Genomic DNA, 19,327 nt, shown 5'->3' with positions numbered 1-19,327 from the left:
GTAGGACAAATATTCTGATTTGTAAGAAAACAATACTATGATTAGGGTGTGTCACCCTTCTCAGTATATTCTTGGCACTTCTAAAAACTTGTAGGATTAAAATTAAAGAAAACACTGAAAAATCTTCACCTGAAATACTCCTTTTGCACATTTAATGCAACAATAAATTTTGTCCTTTATGAAGACCAAGGCTTCAAGGTCAGCTGTGGGTGGAACAAATATGTATATTTTTAAAAAGCATCATTGGAGACTCAGATAGATTCAGTATAGTTTGCTGGTTCTCTGAATCTGTTAGGTGTAATTACTGACAGGAATCCAAATGCATTCAGCTGAGAAGAGAGCCAAATTAACCACGATGTGGGTAAATAACAGCTGCTATTCCTTTGATACTTTTCTACAATAAGAATGAAAAAATCTTAAAATATGGACTCAAAGCATATCTCTAATAGGTGATTAGGCCATTTACAATGTGTTTTGATCACTTCTTATGTAGTCAATATTGTTTTCACCTACCTGCTCCAATATTCTTATAGATATTTTTTTTCTAGTGAAGACACATAAGGCATTCACATACTGTAAAGAAAAGCCAAATTTGTAATTGCCAGTTTAACTCATCTCCTACAGAGGACTGATGAAATCTTGCTAAATGCTCAGCACACAGAAGACAGCTCTTACAGTTTTTATGAATCCAAGGATCTGCATTTAGAACGTAAGAACGCTTAATGAGACCTAAGTAAATTACCCATCTTGTTTCACATATTTATTTTTGTCTTCCCATTTAAAAGAATATTTTTAGTAGATGTAGAAACTTGTTTTCTTCAAGGGCTGATAGAATGAGAGTTTAGCACTTATTTCCACTGAACTGATACCATACACGTAATTACTGTGATATGAGGTCAGAACAAAATAATCACTAATGATAAGTGGCTAAAATGTGCTACAGGAAGAAATACATGGAATCTTATGATCATAGAGTATATTCTGGAAGTAGTTTAGATACTAATACTCTTAAAAATGGTCCACTACAGACTACAAGAAGATTCTGGTGAACTATTAATAAGTACGGATTACGCACTATCTGCCTAAAATTGTATTTGACTGTCACAAGCTGCACATTTTTACTTGTGTAAAGTATAAAGGCAAAATCCTATCTGAGATAAGGAGATTTGGAGTGGGGAAGTGAGGGTTGTGCACTGATAAGACTTTAGAAAGACAATGTATGTTAAAGACTGATGTGCAAATGTCCTTTTAGTTGGTCATAAAACCAGAGTTATCAAAATATCTTGTATCCTTGGTTAGCCAAATAAATGTTATCAATAGTCACCTTCATATATTCACTGAAAACAATTTTATTATTTATATATTATGAAGTCATTATTAAACGCCAACCACAATCTAGGAAAGTGCCTAGAGATCTGAATATGTCCTTCTATTTATTTTGCAGGAAAATCATATGAAATAGATGCCATTCCTTTCTCTGTCTTTTAAATGAGAACACTGAGGATAAATAAGGTTAGGTTGACTGTCAAGGATACATAGTACATGAAGCACTCACATTTGTCAGGCTTCAAAGATCGGGAGGTAAACTCATTTCAATTGTAGGTTAAGTTAATGATGAGCCATCTGCCTGGGATGACATAACATCAAAAGTCAGAAGGTTGTTGGTGATTGCTACAGTGGGACTGTTCTGTTTCAACATGTTAACAGTGTTTGAATTTGCACAATTTAGAAACTGTTTATCAAATGAATCACAAAAATATGACATATTTTTTCTTTTCTTTTTTCTATCCTTTTCTTCTTTTCTTCTCTGTGTTAACATCCCTAGTTGTCTGGGAGCTAGCTTTGTAGATAAGGCTGGCCTCCAACTCACAGAGATCCACTGACCTCTGGCTCATGAGTGCTGGAAGTAAGGGTGTGTGCCATCACTGCCTGGCTGGCATGATGCTTACTTAAAAGGAACCCAATGATATTTTATGAAGACAACACTGTCCCAGACCAAAGGAAATGGCTCATCCGGTAGGAGGCCTTACTGTACAAGCATGAAGAACAGAATTCCAATCCCCAATAACCATATTTAAAAAAGAAAAATCCAGGCATGGTTTGCATGCAACTGCAACCGCCTGCATAAGGTGGAGACAGGACGATTGCTAGGGGTTGATAGAGTGTAGCTCCAGGTTCAGCAAACCCTGTCTTGAGGGAATAAGGTGGAGAGTAACAGCAGGACACTCAACATTCTCCTCTGGCCTCTATCTGTTCATGGATGTGCACACGGCACACATACCCTAGTGAGTCAAAAGCTCCAAAGACCTAGGAAAAATTCACTGTATTGAATAATTTTGGAAAAGCCACCCACAAATCTCCATTTAGAAATTCCAACCTAGTGAACAAAGAAGGAAAAAGTCTGATTTTGAACAAATAGATATATCTTTACATGTTTGGTAATACAGGGAACTAACTAGGTAGTCTAAATAAGTAGGTCATCATCCTCATATTCCTCTTTCTACAAAGAGATGGCTTTACTAAGTCATGATTTTCTTTTAGTTCCACCAAGTATATGAACTTGCTTAACACTGCATTAGCATCTATAAAGTATTCATTAGCATATGTAAAATGTACAAGAATGGTGGTGTGTATTAACTCAGTAATTTATTTTTTCAGAGATGCTTAAATATTACTTGAATAGATTCTATCATTTGTGGGGTTTTCCGTCTGTAATTTGGGTTACTATCATTTAAGGTCTGGAGTATGACAGTAGGAAACACAGTTTGGACTTATCCTAATTTAAAATAATGTACAAGAAAAAGCATTTATTCACTTAGATGACCTGTTTTCAGAGTTAGGTCTCTTTATCTAGTTCAGGCTACCTGAAAATCAAGATCGTCCTTGCCTCTGCCTCATGAGTGCTATGATTGATTATATGTGGGCAACAGTCAAGAGATAATTATTTTCAATTTTGGAAAATAAGGAAAACCAAAATTGCTATCAAACATTATTTCTAGAATTTGCTACTTTGCTAAATGCACTTGAAGTTTATTAAGAAAAGGCTTCATATAAATCTAAGAACAGGCATGTGGAGAGGAGGATAGAAGACATTTAAGAGAAGGACAGTAGTACACGTTCTTGGTTAGGGCAGGCTTCCTGGAGAGAATGTGGCTGGGCATTGAATTAAAATACTAAGGGTATATGCATAAAAACTTGCTATTCTTCCCTGTGAAGCCTGAGTGATCCTCATTTATTATCTATGTACTAGAAGGCAACAGGCAACTCTAATTTCCATATTATATTATATAAAGGAAAACAAAACCATTCCTGATTAAATGATATTTGCATCAGAGTCATAGTTGCAGTTTGCAATTTTAAACTTCCATTTATTATGTATTTTTTTCTATTGCTTCCTGCAAGCCATTGCAGGTAATGTGCTTACTTCCATATACATGGAAAGAAATTTATTTAAATATTTGGTAAGCTTTCTTTCTCTACCCACATAACTAATTAATGGTTTTAATGGTCCCTAAGTTAATTATCGTCTATATCAACATAAGTACAGGTTGGAGAATATAGATTATTCCCACCGCTTTATGTAGTTCGTATACTGTGCACACACATTTTTGAGCACATTTATTGATTTAGCATAATTTTGCTGCATGTAAATTAGCTTTCTCCGTTTTACATTCAAATAAATACTATATTACTGTGCATGTTCTAATTATGATTATTTGGGAAATGGTGCAATAAATGTTAGTTGGATAAATGAAATAACCTAATATGCTAAAAGACATCAATATATAATTATCTATTGGGAAAATTGTGCTGTTCTGAAAAAAGAAGCCTCTTGCTCTCTAGTAAAACTGTGGCTTGCAGTACTCATTGTCTTCCTTCATTCTTTCATGAATTTTTTCCTTCCTGCTAGCACCGTCTTAAGCTGCCACAGGTTTAAACTCCTTTGAAGAAAGAATCAGCTACCAGCTAACTCCTTTTTCTTCACCTTTCACTGTTCTTTCTCAGCTCCGTTCTCCTCATAGTCACCTCTCCTTTCTTGTGCTTTAGGCTTACTACCTCAGTAATCTTCAAAAGGATTCCTTCAATAACCTGGGCTCTCCTCCCTCATCATACCATAACTCTTATGTCTCACTTCCAAGGACTTTCATAGGCTAGCTCCATCTTCCCTTTCCCACAGTTTTCCAAACCCACTGTCTTCCTGACCACTGTAACAGCAGAAAATATCCACTTAGCATGAATGCATCAGAGACTGATAATATTTTAGAAGACATCAATACATACACACACACACACACACATACACACACACACACACACATATACATATACACAACAATGCCCACCTCTGGCAATGTTGTGGTTCCCACATTTAGTACTCACAATAGAGAAAAAATACTGATATTATTTCACTTTATAAATGAGGATAGTCACAGAGAGAAAGCTGCAATACACTGACAGAGACTACAGACTAGCAAATGATGGTGACAGGATTGAATTTAGGATCCCATCTTCTTCATCATCTTGTATTTTACCATGGTCCATTAAGCATAGGTTACCTAATGTCCTGCTACCTGACGAACTGACACATTTTTAAAGAATAGCTCGACTAATATACACAAAAACTACACTTAGTCTTTTCCATGAAGAATTTACCAAATTAGTTTATCCCTTTGGAAAGGCCTAAAAAGCAAATAATATCTAGCAAATTACTAGTTGCTGGTTCAGCTTTATTAAATCTCTTTGACAAAACTGAAAATTTCTTAAAGGTGGGAACTATTCCTTGCACATTTTTCAGATTCTTCAATGAGCATTAAATGACTCATTAGCATCAACATTGAGTATATGCTAGGCCCTGTGTTATTACACTTCATTATCTCATTTAATCTTTACTAAAAACTATAGCAAATAAATGCCATTGTCCTATATTATAGCTGAGGTACCTGAAACTTGAACAAATACAGGAAGAGAACATGAACATAAAACTAGGTGGTGGAGGTAAAATAGACCACTTCTTAACACAGAAATCACTTTTTAATTTTTTTAAAAAACTATTTTTTTTTTCTCATTTTACATGCCAAATCCATTTCCCACTCCTTCCCCTACTCCTGCTTACTCCACTTTTCCCCCAACCCACTCCCATCCTCTCCTCAGAGAGAGTAAGGCTTCCCATGGAGAATCAACAACGTCTAGCACATGGCTTTGTGGCAGGACCAAGGCCCTCCCCACTATATCTAGGCTGAGCAAGGTATCCCTCCAGAAAGAATGGTTTTTAAAAGGCAGAACAAGCAGTAGGGATAAATTCCTTGTCTCATTTCCAGTAGTCCCACAGTCTGCCCCAGCCATATAACTGTCGCCCACATTAAGAGGACCTAATTTGGTCCTTTGCTAGTTTCGTTGTTGTCAGGTTGGATTTGGGAGGTTTCCATTATATTGTAATAGGAGCGGCGGGGCTGTGTCCCCAGCACCCCGGCCGCCTGCTAGCTTATGCCCCGAAATAACAACACACAAACTGTATTCTTTTAAACACTGCTTGGCCGATTTCTGTCTAGCCTCTTCTAGGCTAATTCTCACATATTAATTTAGCCCATTTCTAATCATCTGTGTTGCACCCCAAGGTGCGCTTACCGGGAAGATTCTAGCCTACGTCCATCCTGGGTCGGAGCTGAATCACGTCTGCCCGGGAGAGTGGAGCACGGCGTCTCTGCTCCAGAGAGCAGAGCTGTCGAGTCTGAGCTCATTTCCTCTCCTCCCACCTATGTTTTAACCTATGAGGGCCAAGCAGTTTCTTTATTGCTTAACCAATGAAATCAACAGATTGATATATGACACTCCCACATCACCATTAGCTCAGGTAAGCTGTTTCAGTGGGTATCCTCATCATGTTCTTGACCTCTAGAGGGAATGGAATGGTAGAGATGGAGGAAAGACAGAGATGGAGAACAAGGAAAGACTTATCTTGATTGAGGGAGCCAAGATAGGGCTAGGAAGAAACCTAGCACTAGAGATAATTCCAGGAAACCACAAGTATGACCCCAGCTAAGACCCTAAGCATTAGTGGAGAGGGTGCCTGAATTGGTCTTGCCCTGTAGTCAGATTGATGACTATTTCAAGTGCCATCATTGAACCTACATCCAGCAACTGATGGAAGCAGACGCAGAGAACCACAGCAGAGCATTGGGCTGAACTCCCAAAGTCCAGGTCGAAAAGAGGGAGGAGTGAGAATACAAGCAAAGAGGTCAGAAATCACTTTTTAACTGGTTTCACAAATTATAGCCTAATTATCATATAATACCTAATTTCTCATTTACAATAAAAAGTATGATTTCCTGTCATGACTTTTGCCTTCTGATATCCAGGATTCTAAAAATAGAGATTTGATAGATGATATTTTTATGGTTCTATTTTGAACATTAACATTTTTCTGCTTGGCTTTTGTGATATCTCTACTTATTTCTGAACTCAGCTGATTGATATCTAGATTTCAAACATAATATTTTGTTATAATTATTCTATCCTTTGTGAATAATTAAATCTCAATACATTTCTCTATAATAAATGTATATAGTTTTGCATGGCAGACTACTATAGTTCATTGTTGTTACCTAGTAGTTTTATGAGCTCATGGAAGGTTTATAATAATTTGTTATTTTCCAACAATGAGGACCCTAGTAGAAAAGGAAAAGATCTCCTGAGTAAATTGGGAACATGTGTACCATGAGAGAAGGTTGAAGGGGAGGGAAGAGTGTGGGAGGGGAGCAGAGAAAAATGTATAGCTCAATATAATCACTTAAAAAATGAAAAAAAATTGTCATTTTCTTAAATTTATACAAAAAATAAAATATTAAGTGTAGTCATTAAAAACTGATAGTAAATGTAGTTTTAGTTAAATTACAATTTTTCTTTAGTTATTATTAGTTTTGTGGTCCTGAAAATGGAACCCAAGGGTCTTACAAGTGGGAGACAAGATTTGACTACCGAACTATATCCCCTGTTCCTCAGTTATTATTTTAACTGTATGCATTTACAGGGTACAGTGTTATAATTACATACATATATGCAACGTCCAATGATAAAATAATAGTAATTGGCACTTAAACATTGTTTCCTTTGATAAAATTATACATATTTATTTGATGCATGGAGCTCCATCTTGACATATGACTATATTCTTCTTCCTTTTCTGCATCTTCTTATTCTTATGACTTAAACTATACCTGCATAATCTTAGAGGGATGTCTTTCAAAATTTATTCTGAAGTATAAACATAGCCAACACATAAAATACTATTGAAATGTTATATATATATATATATATATATATATATATATATATATATATCACATAGGCCACAAGTTAAACAGGCAATACTAAAGCTTACTATTTCATTGATTCACATATAGTGGCAGACCTTAAAAGATAAATATTCTTTTCATTTTAAAATTACATTCATTTTTAAGAGTGGGTTGGTGCATGGGTGAGTGCAGTGCCCATGGAGGTTGGAAGAGGGCATAATGTTACTTGGACCTAGAATTACAGGTGGTTGTGGGTGCTACGAACTGATCTTGGATCTTCTGAGAGACTAGAATGCAATCTTAACCACTAAGCCACCCATCTTGCTTGGATAAATTCTATTTTAAAATGTATCTTTTATGGTCACATCCCTCAAGCTCAACATACGCTGAAAAAACTTATTTGAATTTTTAACAGAGCTTTCAATGATACTAGAGGAGATAATTAGCCACATCTTAGTAGGTAAATTTTTAGAGAAATAGTGAAAGACTGGTAAATACTTAGGTGAAGGGAGGATTTAGTGTCTTCCAAAGCAACGTATCCTTGCTGACATTTTGATCTTGGACTTCGAGCCTCCAGATGTGGAATAGATCTGTTGTTTTAAACTACCAGCTTCTAGCATTTTCTTACAGCATCTCTAGTAAACTAATACTTCTCAACTCCAATCTTCAAACAAAACCATATACATGCAGTTCAGATTGATTTCCTAGGTTTCATCTTCATGCATAGAGTTGTTTCTTAAATTTTTTTCTTAAATAACTCTTTCTTAAAGGTTGCTTTCCAAGGCAATTGAAAACTGAACATGGTCAAATGATATTACTCATGTAACCCTCACAACTAAATCTGTCATATTATTGAATATTCCTTTTTGTGAATATATTTCTTTCTTCTGTGCCTCATTTCTCAGTTCCTACATGGAAGCAATCACCAGAGACCGTCAGCTCTCCTTTTTGATACTCTTCTTGTGATGCTTAATTTTATGTGTCAACTTCACTGAGCAACAAGGTCCAGAAATTTGGTTAAACATTATCCTGGATGTTTCTGTGAGGATATTTTTGGAAGATTCTAACTTACAAACTGATGGGCCTGAATAAAAGCAGATTGCATTCTCTTACAACAATGGATCTCACTGACCAACTGAACATCTTAGTAATAGGAAAAGACAAATTTTACTCAAGCGAGAAGAAAAGCAGTCTTAGACTTTGCTGTCCCCTGAATTTCTAGCCTGTAGTCCTTCTCTGTAGATTCTGGACTTGTCAATTTCCATAAGCACATGGGCCAATACCATCAAATGTCTGTTTTGTAAATGCTACAGAACAGTTGCTATTAATGCTGATGGATAGAGGCAAGGATAAATGTGAAAATTCTGTAGTCAGACAACTTCCATTCTATTTCAGTGCTAACACTTGCTGTTTGTGTACCCTATTGGGGCAAAATTCCTTAAACTGTACAACCCTCAGTTTCTTATCCAACCAATGAGACAGTTACAGTATCCAATGCATAGAAATAGAAAGATTGACTTGAAATGTTTCTTAGAATGTATTATATATGATAAATGTTATAAAAGTGCTTACATTTTTTATTATTGCTAAATACAGCAAAAAATTGCTCCAATACTCAGCATACTACATTGTATCTCGATCAGATGTGGTTTTGTATTAATTTAACCCTGTGGACCTCTTTGTCCTGAGAGAGAGGTGTCTCCTTTCTCCCTGTTGTGAACGCTACTTTCTTAAGGAAAACAGCCATGCTTTCCACGCTTAACTTTTCAGTGCAGACACCTGAGTCCGTATCACTTTGCTTTGTCTCTGTCCACCTGGCCCCTCACCACCCCATCTGTTTTTAGAGAAAGTATCATTCATTCTGTAGCTTAGTCTTGGTTTACGTTTGTGATCTTCCTATTTCTACTTCCTCAGTCCTGTGAATATAGATCTATGCCACCATTCTGAGCATTTTGCCCTGTTCTTCAAAATCTAAACAAAAAACAAAAAAAACCCACCTACCTCTAACATATGGCCATTCTTAGTAGCTGAGAGAACAGGCAGTGGATGCACCAAGAATACATACAGCTGAACAAGATGCTTTGCAGTAGTCCCCTCCCCCCACTGGTATTGCTGTTGTCAATATTTATTATGACTTGAAATGTACAAGTCCCCAAGGAGGACCGTTGTCATGGTACTGTCAACAGATACATGCCTACAAAGTGAAATGAAGGTCTGAACCTTATCTCCCTATCCAGCTTTTCACTTCTTATCTCACTCTCTTCTTCCTTCATGATGGCCTTCTCGAGAACACATTATCACAACAAATAAATAAAAAACAAGAAGTCAACAATATATGCCTCATATTGATTACACATAATTCGCAGAATCTAGTGGAGAAGGATAAGAAATAAAAATGGCAACGTGAGAGAAATCTAAGAGAAAAAAGTAGTAATAGTGTGAGTTTCCTCTCAAGAAGGAAAACAATTTATAATTAAAGAAAATAAAAATCAAATCACTTTATACTATATGCATCTTCGTAATATTCATTTGCTTTTGTGGTGGAGGGATTGAAGATAGAATCTAGGGAAAAGCACATGCTAAGTAAATGCCACACCACTCAGCAATATGCTCAGGCCTTTTATATATATTAGTATGTTATACTATGAATTAATTTTAAGATAGAGTCTCACTAAGCTGCAACAAATGATCTGGACACAGCAATCTTCATGCCTTGCAGGCCTGTGCTGTCACAGCTTACTCAAAGCATTGGAAATGGTTTTGTACCTTTGTTTATATCAATGAGCTGCTTCTTCTTCTTCTTCTGGCGTTCCAGCTTCTCTTGTTCAGCTTTCTCTTTTGCAAGTTTTGCCCTTCTACTCTTCTCTTCCATTTCTTTTCTCTTATGGTTTTCTTTCAGTGCTTCCTAAAGACAAAAATAAAATAAATCAAGTCTATTTTCTACATAATATATAACAGAGAAGGTGTGCAGTTTAAAACTTCTACAAGTTTGCAGAAATGAGAAATTTTCATTGCAGTCTCAGAGTGTGGGCATATACTGTTTCTTGACAGAGACAAATAATTAGCCTTAAGACATCTATTCTGGAAAAATATTGAAAATAACCATTTCAGTTGTCATTATGTGTTGTGGCAGAAAAACATGGTTATCTATGTTGTAGTTTTAACAATGAAAATACTTTCTTCATTGTTAAAATATGAAATATTTTTGATATACAAAGTAAGAATTTCATCTCTTATTGAAATTTTTCCTGCTATCTGCAAAATGGGTTAAAAAAATCTACCTCCTAGGATATTTGTGATGAGAAATGAGATGAACACTTGAAGTACTTCCAGCAGAACTTAATACATTATAATCAAGGTATTTTCGTCTGCGATGAGGAGGTGGTTGTGTTGCTGGTGGAATGATTACACCTAATGATGCAGGATGTGAAACAATCACCTGCAAGTTTTAGAGCATTTTATATGGTGAGACTGTTGGAAATGATGAGAGATTTCAAGCTCTTTGATATTTATGGAATTCCAGTGAATGAATACATTCCTGTACATGATATCAGAGAAAGTTGAAGCAAAGTGACCAAATGAAATAATGTCAGCTTCCTTGAAGCTCAAATAAGTCACTACTTAAAAGACACATTAACTATGAGTTCATTCCTTCATGTTTTGTTTTGCTTTCTTTCGATTATGATTGATTAGCTATACTTCATAGTATGTGCTTATGTTTCTACTTTAGTAAGGTTTTTACTTTCCCGAAAACTATATTGTTCCAGCAAGTCTAAAAATAAGAAGATAAAGGAAACCCCAAGAATACATTTATGTGTTTTTTGCCTTGAGGAATCTGAATCTACACTGATTTGTTTCTTCATGTTAAAGGGCATAATAGTTTAAAATACTCCTGAAAACTCCTCTAAGCAATTCTCCTGGAGTGAAAGGATTGATTTTGTTCTATAAAATCTACCTGATTTTAGCACTGTGGCATCTATTATCCTAGTTAGGCAAATACTACACACATTAGGCTAAGAGCACACAACTATCTCGCTACTGTAGACAGAATCCAAGATTTCCACTTAAAGTTTAAAGTTCAATTTTACATACCAGTGCAGTCTCTCAATATTAGTACTACTGTCATTTTGGACTAGATGACTTCTGTTGTTCTTGTTATAGGGGTTGGCCTATGCATTGGAAGATGTTTGATGGCATCATTGGCCTCTACTCACTCGATGCAAATAGCATCTCTTACAATGTGGCAACCAAATAGGTCGCTTAAGACTGCCAAATGTCACTGGAAGGGCAAACAAGCCCAAATTGAGAACAAGGCGTTTCAGAAAGAAAATTCAGAGAATAAGTGATCAGGGAGTACTCAGCCTTAAATGGGATGCACATATTAGCTCCTCCAAGACAAAGGAAATACCCCAAAATGGAGGGAAAGAATAACATAAGTTATGGAAAGTATGAGGAAGGACTATGAAACCCTGTCTAATAAAAACAGAAAACCATGACTTCCCTCAGCAGCCATAGACTGCCATTACATTCCCCATGTTTGTCTCATCTGTGGATCAGTGTTGATGGGCTCAGTCTTATGCAGGCTCTGTGTATGCAACAATAGTTATTGTGAGTTCAGGAGTAACGTGCTCTGGCCAGTAGTGGGTTACTCAGAAACCAGTGAACAGCTTTATGTCTATTCCACCATGAGTAGCCCTGCTTAATCTTAATATGCTATAAAGAAAAAACAAAATAAAAGACTTGAAAATAGAATAGGGACTTGGTGAGTGGTGGGTGGGAACTGGTGGGGACAGAGGAGGCTCAGAAAAGGTGGAAAGTTAGTATGACCAGAGCGTACTCCATATATGTATGAAATTGTAAAAATAAACAAATTAATAATAATTAGAATACTACCTACTGCTGACTCAGAATCAGTTTACCTTTTCTAAATGTGGAAACTTCTAAACGATTTTTAAGTATTTAGCCAGGATCAGACATTTATGCAATTTGAAGGGTAAGTAGGTAATCCTTGTCTTTTCATTCAATATTTAGTATTTGTTTTATTCTTCAAGGATGAGAGAGAAGGCAATGTAAATGTAGCACAAAAAGCACATGAAACAATATTAAAAATAGATGGAAATTTCATCAAACTTAAAAAAAATTGCTCATAAAATGACACAGTTGGTCTGACAGGATAGCACAGTGGTAGATGTCGTCCTTGCTATGCATAAAGCCCTAGGTTAAATCCCTGCCTCACAAAGTTCATTCGTTAATTAAATAATAATAATAAGAAAACGACACTTAAGAAAGTGAAGAGATGCCCTCAGAATGGGAGAAATATTTACAAACCATGTATTTCATAAGAGCATTAAAAATACCGAAGAAAGGAAAAATAACTCCAAAAGATGGGAAAAGACTTTATGATCTATCAAGTTATCTTCCAATAAAAATGAATATTATAAAATAAATATTTGGTAAAGGCCAGAAAGCACAAGTAGGCCCTAAAAAGGAAAACAATAAGAAAAGACATTATATATTTTGGCCATAAGATGAAGAAGTTGCATGATTTCTGGTAAGTTACATGAAAGGAGGTAAGCAGCAGAAAAGAGAAAGGTGGCCGGTGCCTGTGTACACTGTTATTATTATTATTATTATTATCATTATTAATTTATTATTGGTCAAATCTTTTACATGCTAAACAGTTACCAAGATCCAGGTGAACTCTGGTATTTTTAATCTAATGGACTATTTCAGTTGAAGACTACTGTCACAAGGGGGCTTTTCAACAAATTTATTAAGGTGGAGAAATAGCCTGGTAACTTTCATTTGACATCTTTTTAATGCAACTTTTTCCTCCCTCCCTCCCTCCCTTTCTCTTTAGTGTGTGTGTTTGTGTGTGTGTGAAAAGATCTTCTATATCACAGGCTGGTCATACACTTCATATGTATAGAGGATGGCTTTGAACTTCTGTTCATTCTGAAGCTCCCTTCTCAGTGTTGGGAACATAAGGCATAGACACTCCAGTACCCCATGATGTTAAGTGGACCTGGGAACTGGACGCAGAGCTTCTTTCAGGAAGCTATAATCCTAGTATGCTTACAACATCCTAAAATCCCTGAGATGACAAAAGTAGTTGTGCATTTGGTATGCTAATGGATCTATAAATTGAGGGTGGCTCCTCTCACAGAAGATTCTGCACTTGATGTTGGCCAAGTTTCCTCCTGTGTATCACTTCAACTGCTTGTTTATTTGTATCTTTTCAAGTATTGTTAACAGTAAGTTGGTGTTGGGAGCAGTGAACCCCCAGATCCTGAATTTTTTGTAAACTACTTGTTTTCTTCTGCTCTGAGACAGCCTGCAGCTGCTCTGAGCACGAGACCCTCAGGAGTTCCTGATGTCAGGAGAGTGGTTTCTGGTGGGTTTGGCTCGGGCGTGGCTATCAGTTAAGGATCCCTATATAATCGGCTCTGGTACACAATAAAGGGGGCATACTTGGGGCATTCTTGTTTCAAGGATGACCTGTGTCTCTGTCTCTCTGTGAGTCTTTGTGTGTTTCAGTCTCCAGCCCCTCGCCCGATTAACGAACTATATTGTGGCGCATAGAGTGCAGACGGGCGTGGTGCGCTACAAGCTGGTAAAAAATGTTATCTAGAATATCATGAACTACTGCAGGAAATTAGTCTATTCTAAGGAAGGATAGGGTCAGGGACACAAAACAAGGGCTGACCTGGCTTCTGAAGTGGGAAGAGAAATAGGCTTGGTGACTAAAACCTCAAACATTGGGATCTATCTCCAAGTGGGTGGTGTCAGAGATCAGAGAACATCCATCCAGCTATTGTCCACATTGCAGGATGCATTGTACTAGGGAGAAATGGCTATATCTTTTGAGGTCTGTGGAGTCTTTTGCTATGATTGCTGTGGTATGAAAGCAGAGGAAACATATTCTGTTGTTCTGTATCTCCTTACTCTGACAATAACAGCTATCCTTTAATGGAAATTTATTATGTTTTTAGTGTTCATAAGACAGGCTATCTAATCTCTATAAAGATAAAAGAACTCATGCAAGTATTATTTAATCACATTTATGGAAGATGAAATTTCAGTTCAGATAGATGAAGTGACATGTCCCAGACTACACAACTACTTAACTTCTAGAACCATTTATGGTTTCTTGGCATCCTCAACTATGTTCATGTAGACTATACCCAAGTGGAGCTGTTGTGAAAATTAGAAGATGCTTGGATATATTTGAACTTCAGATAAACTATGAGTATTTTTTTAATATAAGTATATTCTATACAATATTTAGGACACACACCACAGAAATCACACAATATCTAGTATACATTGATACTAAAACGTTATAATTTACCTAAAATTCAAATTTTAGTGGCTCTCTTGTGATTTATTTATTTCTCTTTCTTCTTTTGCTTTTTAACAAAGGGTCTTTATATGTAGCTCAGGCTAGAATTTACTATATAGCCCAGACCAAGTTTGATCTTGTGATCCTCATGATTTAGACCCCAAAGTGTCAGGATTACAGGCGTGTGCCACCATGCCTGGTCTGCATCTTGCTTTTTCATTTGACAAATCTGAAAATTCTTTTCTCAAGCCTCTACTTATTTTTATGTGTATCTTTTGAATTATTAGGCTATGTAACGAACACTATACAAATTGTTATATTAAAATACTCAAATATAAAGTGTTTTGAGATCAGAAATGCTGATAGAGATTATTGAAGTAGGCTTTACATTGTCGATTGCCTTGAATCATGCTACTTCTGCAACATTCTTCACATATTCATTTAAAAGTTGTTTTTGACAATGAATAAAATTCAATATTATAAAAACAGGAGCTTATATAAAAAATCATAGCTTATACAACTTAAGATGGTAGACAATAAGGTAATCACTAATATCAAGGACTCCAAGGAAGTAATTTGGCAGCTATAAAAATAGACTACATTTCTGGATGAAATTGAGGCTTTAATGAATATCTAGCAAAATATGTAGGAAACTTAAATATTAAGTACATCAATTCTCATAACAGTGATTTCATTTCAATGACCTTTAATTTTGTTAGAGTAAAAAGAAATCTGAAGATTCATTTAACATCTAAAAACACAGGAGCTGATAATGAGGGAGAGAACTCTTTAGAGGGATACATGCTTATCACCTTGATATTACAAAACTAAAAGCTAAAAACAAAAGCGGGAGAAGAACGATTAAGGTAAGTTTAAAATAATCAAACAATTGACAACTTTTAGTAGTATTATATTATTTGTTCAACTTCAGAGGACATTTTAACACACATGCACATGTATATGCACACACACACACTTCTATACTTTAAGTAGGCATCATTGTTTCTTAATGTGGAGAATGCCAACTAATTAAATTCTGTACTTCTACAGGAAAGTACTCTGTTAAAGGATGCTAAGTGAAAAATATTTTCATAGTAGCTTCCTACAAGGTAAGAGATATGTTTATGGAATGAAGTCTCAGTTTTACTACTATAACTATCTTTCAAAAATTAGTAAAAAGCATCTTGGAGACATACCAAATAGTACAGGTTATTGCCATGGCTCTTGGCTGCCTACCATAATGTGATGGCAAAATCCTATTGTTGGAAACAACATATATATTGGCCACAGGACATGGAGAAATCCATTTGTTACTGACGAGGAAGCATTTTCCTTGCTGGCTAGCTTTCATAGTACTGGAAGGTACTATGTAGACATCTGGGAAATAAATAATTAACAGTCATACTTGGTTGTGAACTCCGTGAAGGATAGTAACGATCAGAGTGGAAAGGTATGTCATGTCCATGGATGCAATAGTGGCATATGTTATGGGGGCAACCAACTGCTTTATTATTGGCTGTAATGCCTACTCCACAGGAGGAAATTCATGTCTGTCACTGTAAATCTTCCCAAGAATCCATGGTTGGGGATGTCACAGGCCCCATGGTATCAGACTATCACTAAATTTGTACCTTTATAACCATAGATTAGTATAGCTCGCAGAACTCATCAGAGGAGTTTCTTTGTGCAGTGGATAGTGGCTAAGGCATAAACTTTTCAAATACAGAGTTTACATCATTTCTTTACAATTTGTATCAGTACAGGGGATTCACTGGTATGCCTAAAGTTTTACAAAAGAAGTCATAGAATCAGCCTACACTGCCAAACTATGGGATGGTGCCAACCATGTACAGGGCTGTACTTGCCCATTTAGTTGATCTTTATAGAAATCTTTCCTCTCTTTTCAAAATTCTCCCTCCTAACATTTTACTTTACAGGTTGGCTTTGACTGCCCTGGCTGCTAGTGAACCTTCTATAATTTTCTATATTTTCCTGGAAGCCTGATCAAAGAGCTGTGAAGATACAAATCCAAATCTTAATGTATCATATCACAAAGTAATGTACAGGTAAGCTGGGATGTGGTCTTATCTGTTGGTTTGGTGTGTGTGTGTGTGTGTGTGTGTGTGTGTGTGTGTGTGTGTGAGTGTGTGTGAAAAATCCTAAATACTTTTGGTAGTAGTAAACCAGGATCCACATTTGTCCAAATTTTCCTCTTTCATTTTCGAATGATAACGCCAGGTTCCAAATGAGAAGCTTAAGATGAGTTTTTCAGCATTTGACTGAGACTTTGAAGAACCACATGATTGCAGAAGGAAACCACTGCAGTCATTCATTAGAATTTTCAGCAGTAATCATGACCAAATTAAGGCTTTCCATTAAGAAAAGGGAAAAAATCCTATTCTTTACTTAATAGCAAACAGCATTAAATAGTCCTTCTCTATAGTTTCATTATGCTTAAAGGGCATATTGGATTGAAGAAGTCATGACAAATGCTCAGAGCAATGAGTTTTCAACTGTTGCAACCAGACTTGAAGAGTCAGAGCCTCTTAAGACTTTATAAGCAGTATAATACTGCTAAACTTTTTCTTTCCCAGAGATTTCCACTTATTATGGCACAAGTGACCTTTAAAGTTCCTCTTATGAAAGATCTCATGAATACTTCATCAACCAATCAGCTACAATTGCAACAGAGGTATAACTTTCTTACTTAGAGGTGTAATTGAAACCTTGATTAGCTTCCTCAAGTAGTTAGGTGACTCAGTAACAGACACTGAACAAATATACTGATAGCACAGCTAGATGGTGCTTAGAGTTTTGCTCTTTAACCTATGTAAATATGGTATCAATCACAGGTGTGTCATGTGCCACAGGTAATGCAAAAGCCAAATAGAACTTTTCTCTTCTCTTTGATTTTTATAGTCCTTTCTTTCTACAGACAATGTTGGTTTTTGTCTGTCTCCTTTCTGGACTGTACTTTCCTCTCCCACATTTTTTTATCTTCCACTGAAACTGCTGTATTTGTTTGTATGGCAGAAAAATACATTTATTACAATCCACTATCCTTCCAATAGTTTACAAAGCCTTATATACTATCACTCGATAGAAAATCTCTGACCTTTTCTCCCCATTGCCCATTATTTTCCAGTCTCATTAGTCTCTTTGCTTAGCTTGAATTTTACACCTGTATTCCCTCTAGGCTTTCACATACCTACATCCACTCTCTTTTTTAATGCCCCCTTTCTCACTAATTTTTCCCTGACCATCTTATACAGTAGAACCCCTGAACTCTTTCTCCCTCTTTCCTACTGCTGAATTCAGAACATAAAAGGTCAAAACCTAGTTAAACTTTCCATACTCTTTGGTTTCTTAGAATTAGCAGCTGGAGCTGGTTGATTTACATAATAACAGTTTTCAGCCTGGGAGTTCTCCCAACATTAAATTACCAAGAACATCTCCACACATAGTTCCCTATACACCTCATATTTCTTTACTGTAAAAAAAAATCATAGCAGCTTTGAAAAAAAAACACTAAAGTACTTTGGAAAGGTGGCTTTCTTTCTAATTATCTATAGGCTTTGGGTCACTGAAATCTATCTATATGTGTTTTCTTAGAAATGCCAATACAGAGTGTTTCAGAGGCTTGATATTTGTGACTTGTCATACTGATATAGTTCAGTTTTCTGCCTAGAAATTTCCTTTGGATGGAGATTAGCCCTTACTCAGAGATCCCAAGGTTAAGAGAAAAGATGCATGCTAATTGCAAAAGTGAGGTTTCGCTTTCAAGGAGATATTTACAGGGTCCTGAAGTGTTAATACTATACCGTTTCTCAGTAATCTTTTATTTTAAGACAAAATGTTTTCTGATTTGGGTAGATGGTTTGTATAAAAGGTTTGGTGAGCAATCTGTAGAAATGACTCTTCTTTAGCAGGGGACAGGCTCATGGAAGAAACGAATGTGCTCCAGGTGAGAAAGGCAGCTGAATAAATTCAAGTAAGTGCACACTGAAGAAGCCCTCTTTTATTCTGCACAACCAGCTCACTGCTCATACTCCTTAGGAAACAAATAAAAAATTAATGTGTCTTTCACTTGCAGTACATATCTGGAGGTTTGACAGACAAACAGATCTTTGCACACCAGCATGGTCGTGAAGAGAATCTCAAAGGTAAATTATTAAAAACAAGAAAAAAAGAAAAAAAGACTGTTATGTGCAAATCTCCTTGGATATTAAACTTGCAGTTGGTTACAAAGCGGTCATGCGCCAATAATGATGGCTGGCTGTGATCCCCAAGGCCTTCTTTGAAAATTTGCCTTACAACTGCAAAAACATGTGATCTGAAGTTGGAGGAAAAACTGTCTCTCCCGTCACAGTCCATTAGAGTGCTGAACTATGATTAGCTAGAAGTTAATTTGCAATCTGTAACATCGAAAAGCTTTTCAAATGCTGCAGGTTTCAGGAGACATTTTTTTGTTGTAGGAATGTGAGCATCCATCTTTGCATCTTGGAAAGAAAAACAATTGAGTTCAACATGTCTCTGTGGACCACTATTTGATTAAAATCTATGAAGCGCTTTGAGTGACTATAGGAAATTAATCTATAACTTTTTTGAGCTAAAGAAAGAAAATGTAACTCTGAAGTGACTGATACAACATTTTAATGGAAAAGCATCTCAGGGAAATATGAGTGGAGGAAAA

General features: G+C 36.2%; 1 protein-coding gene across 1 annotated transcript in view; it reads right to left on the bottom strand.

The window, feature by feature from the left end:
• The window catches only part of LOC121437087 (protein diaphanous homolog 2-like), a 441,828-nt gene that overhangs the window by 180,745 nt on the left and 241,756 nt on the right, over nucleotides 1–19,327 (bottom strand). Inside the window, 1 exon segment of the mRNA XM_041636931.1 lies at nucleotides 10,059–10,197. Within this exon segment, the coding sequence (XP_041492865.1) occupies nucleotides 10,059–10,197 (139 nt within the window).

Source organism: Microtus oregoni, unplaced genomic scaffold (genome assembly GCF_018167655.1).
Source record: "Microtus oregoni isolate MIOR12 unplaced genomic scaffold, Mior012 000050F_ref0000143, whole genome shotgun sequence".
Classification (NCBI taxonomy): Eukaryota; Metazoa; Chordata; class Mammalia; order Rodentia; family Cricetidae; genus Microtus; species Microtus oregoni.
This window is presented reverse-complemented; position numbering and strand designations above follow the sequence as displayed.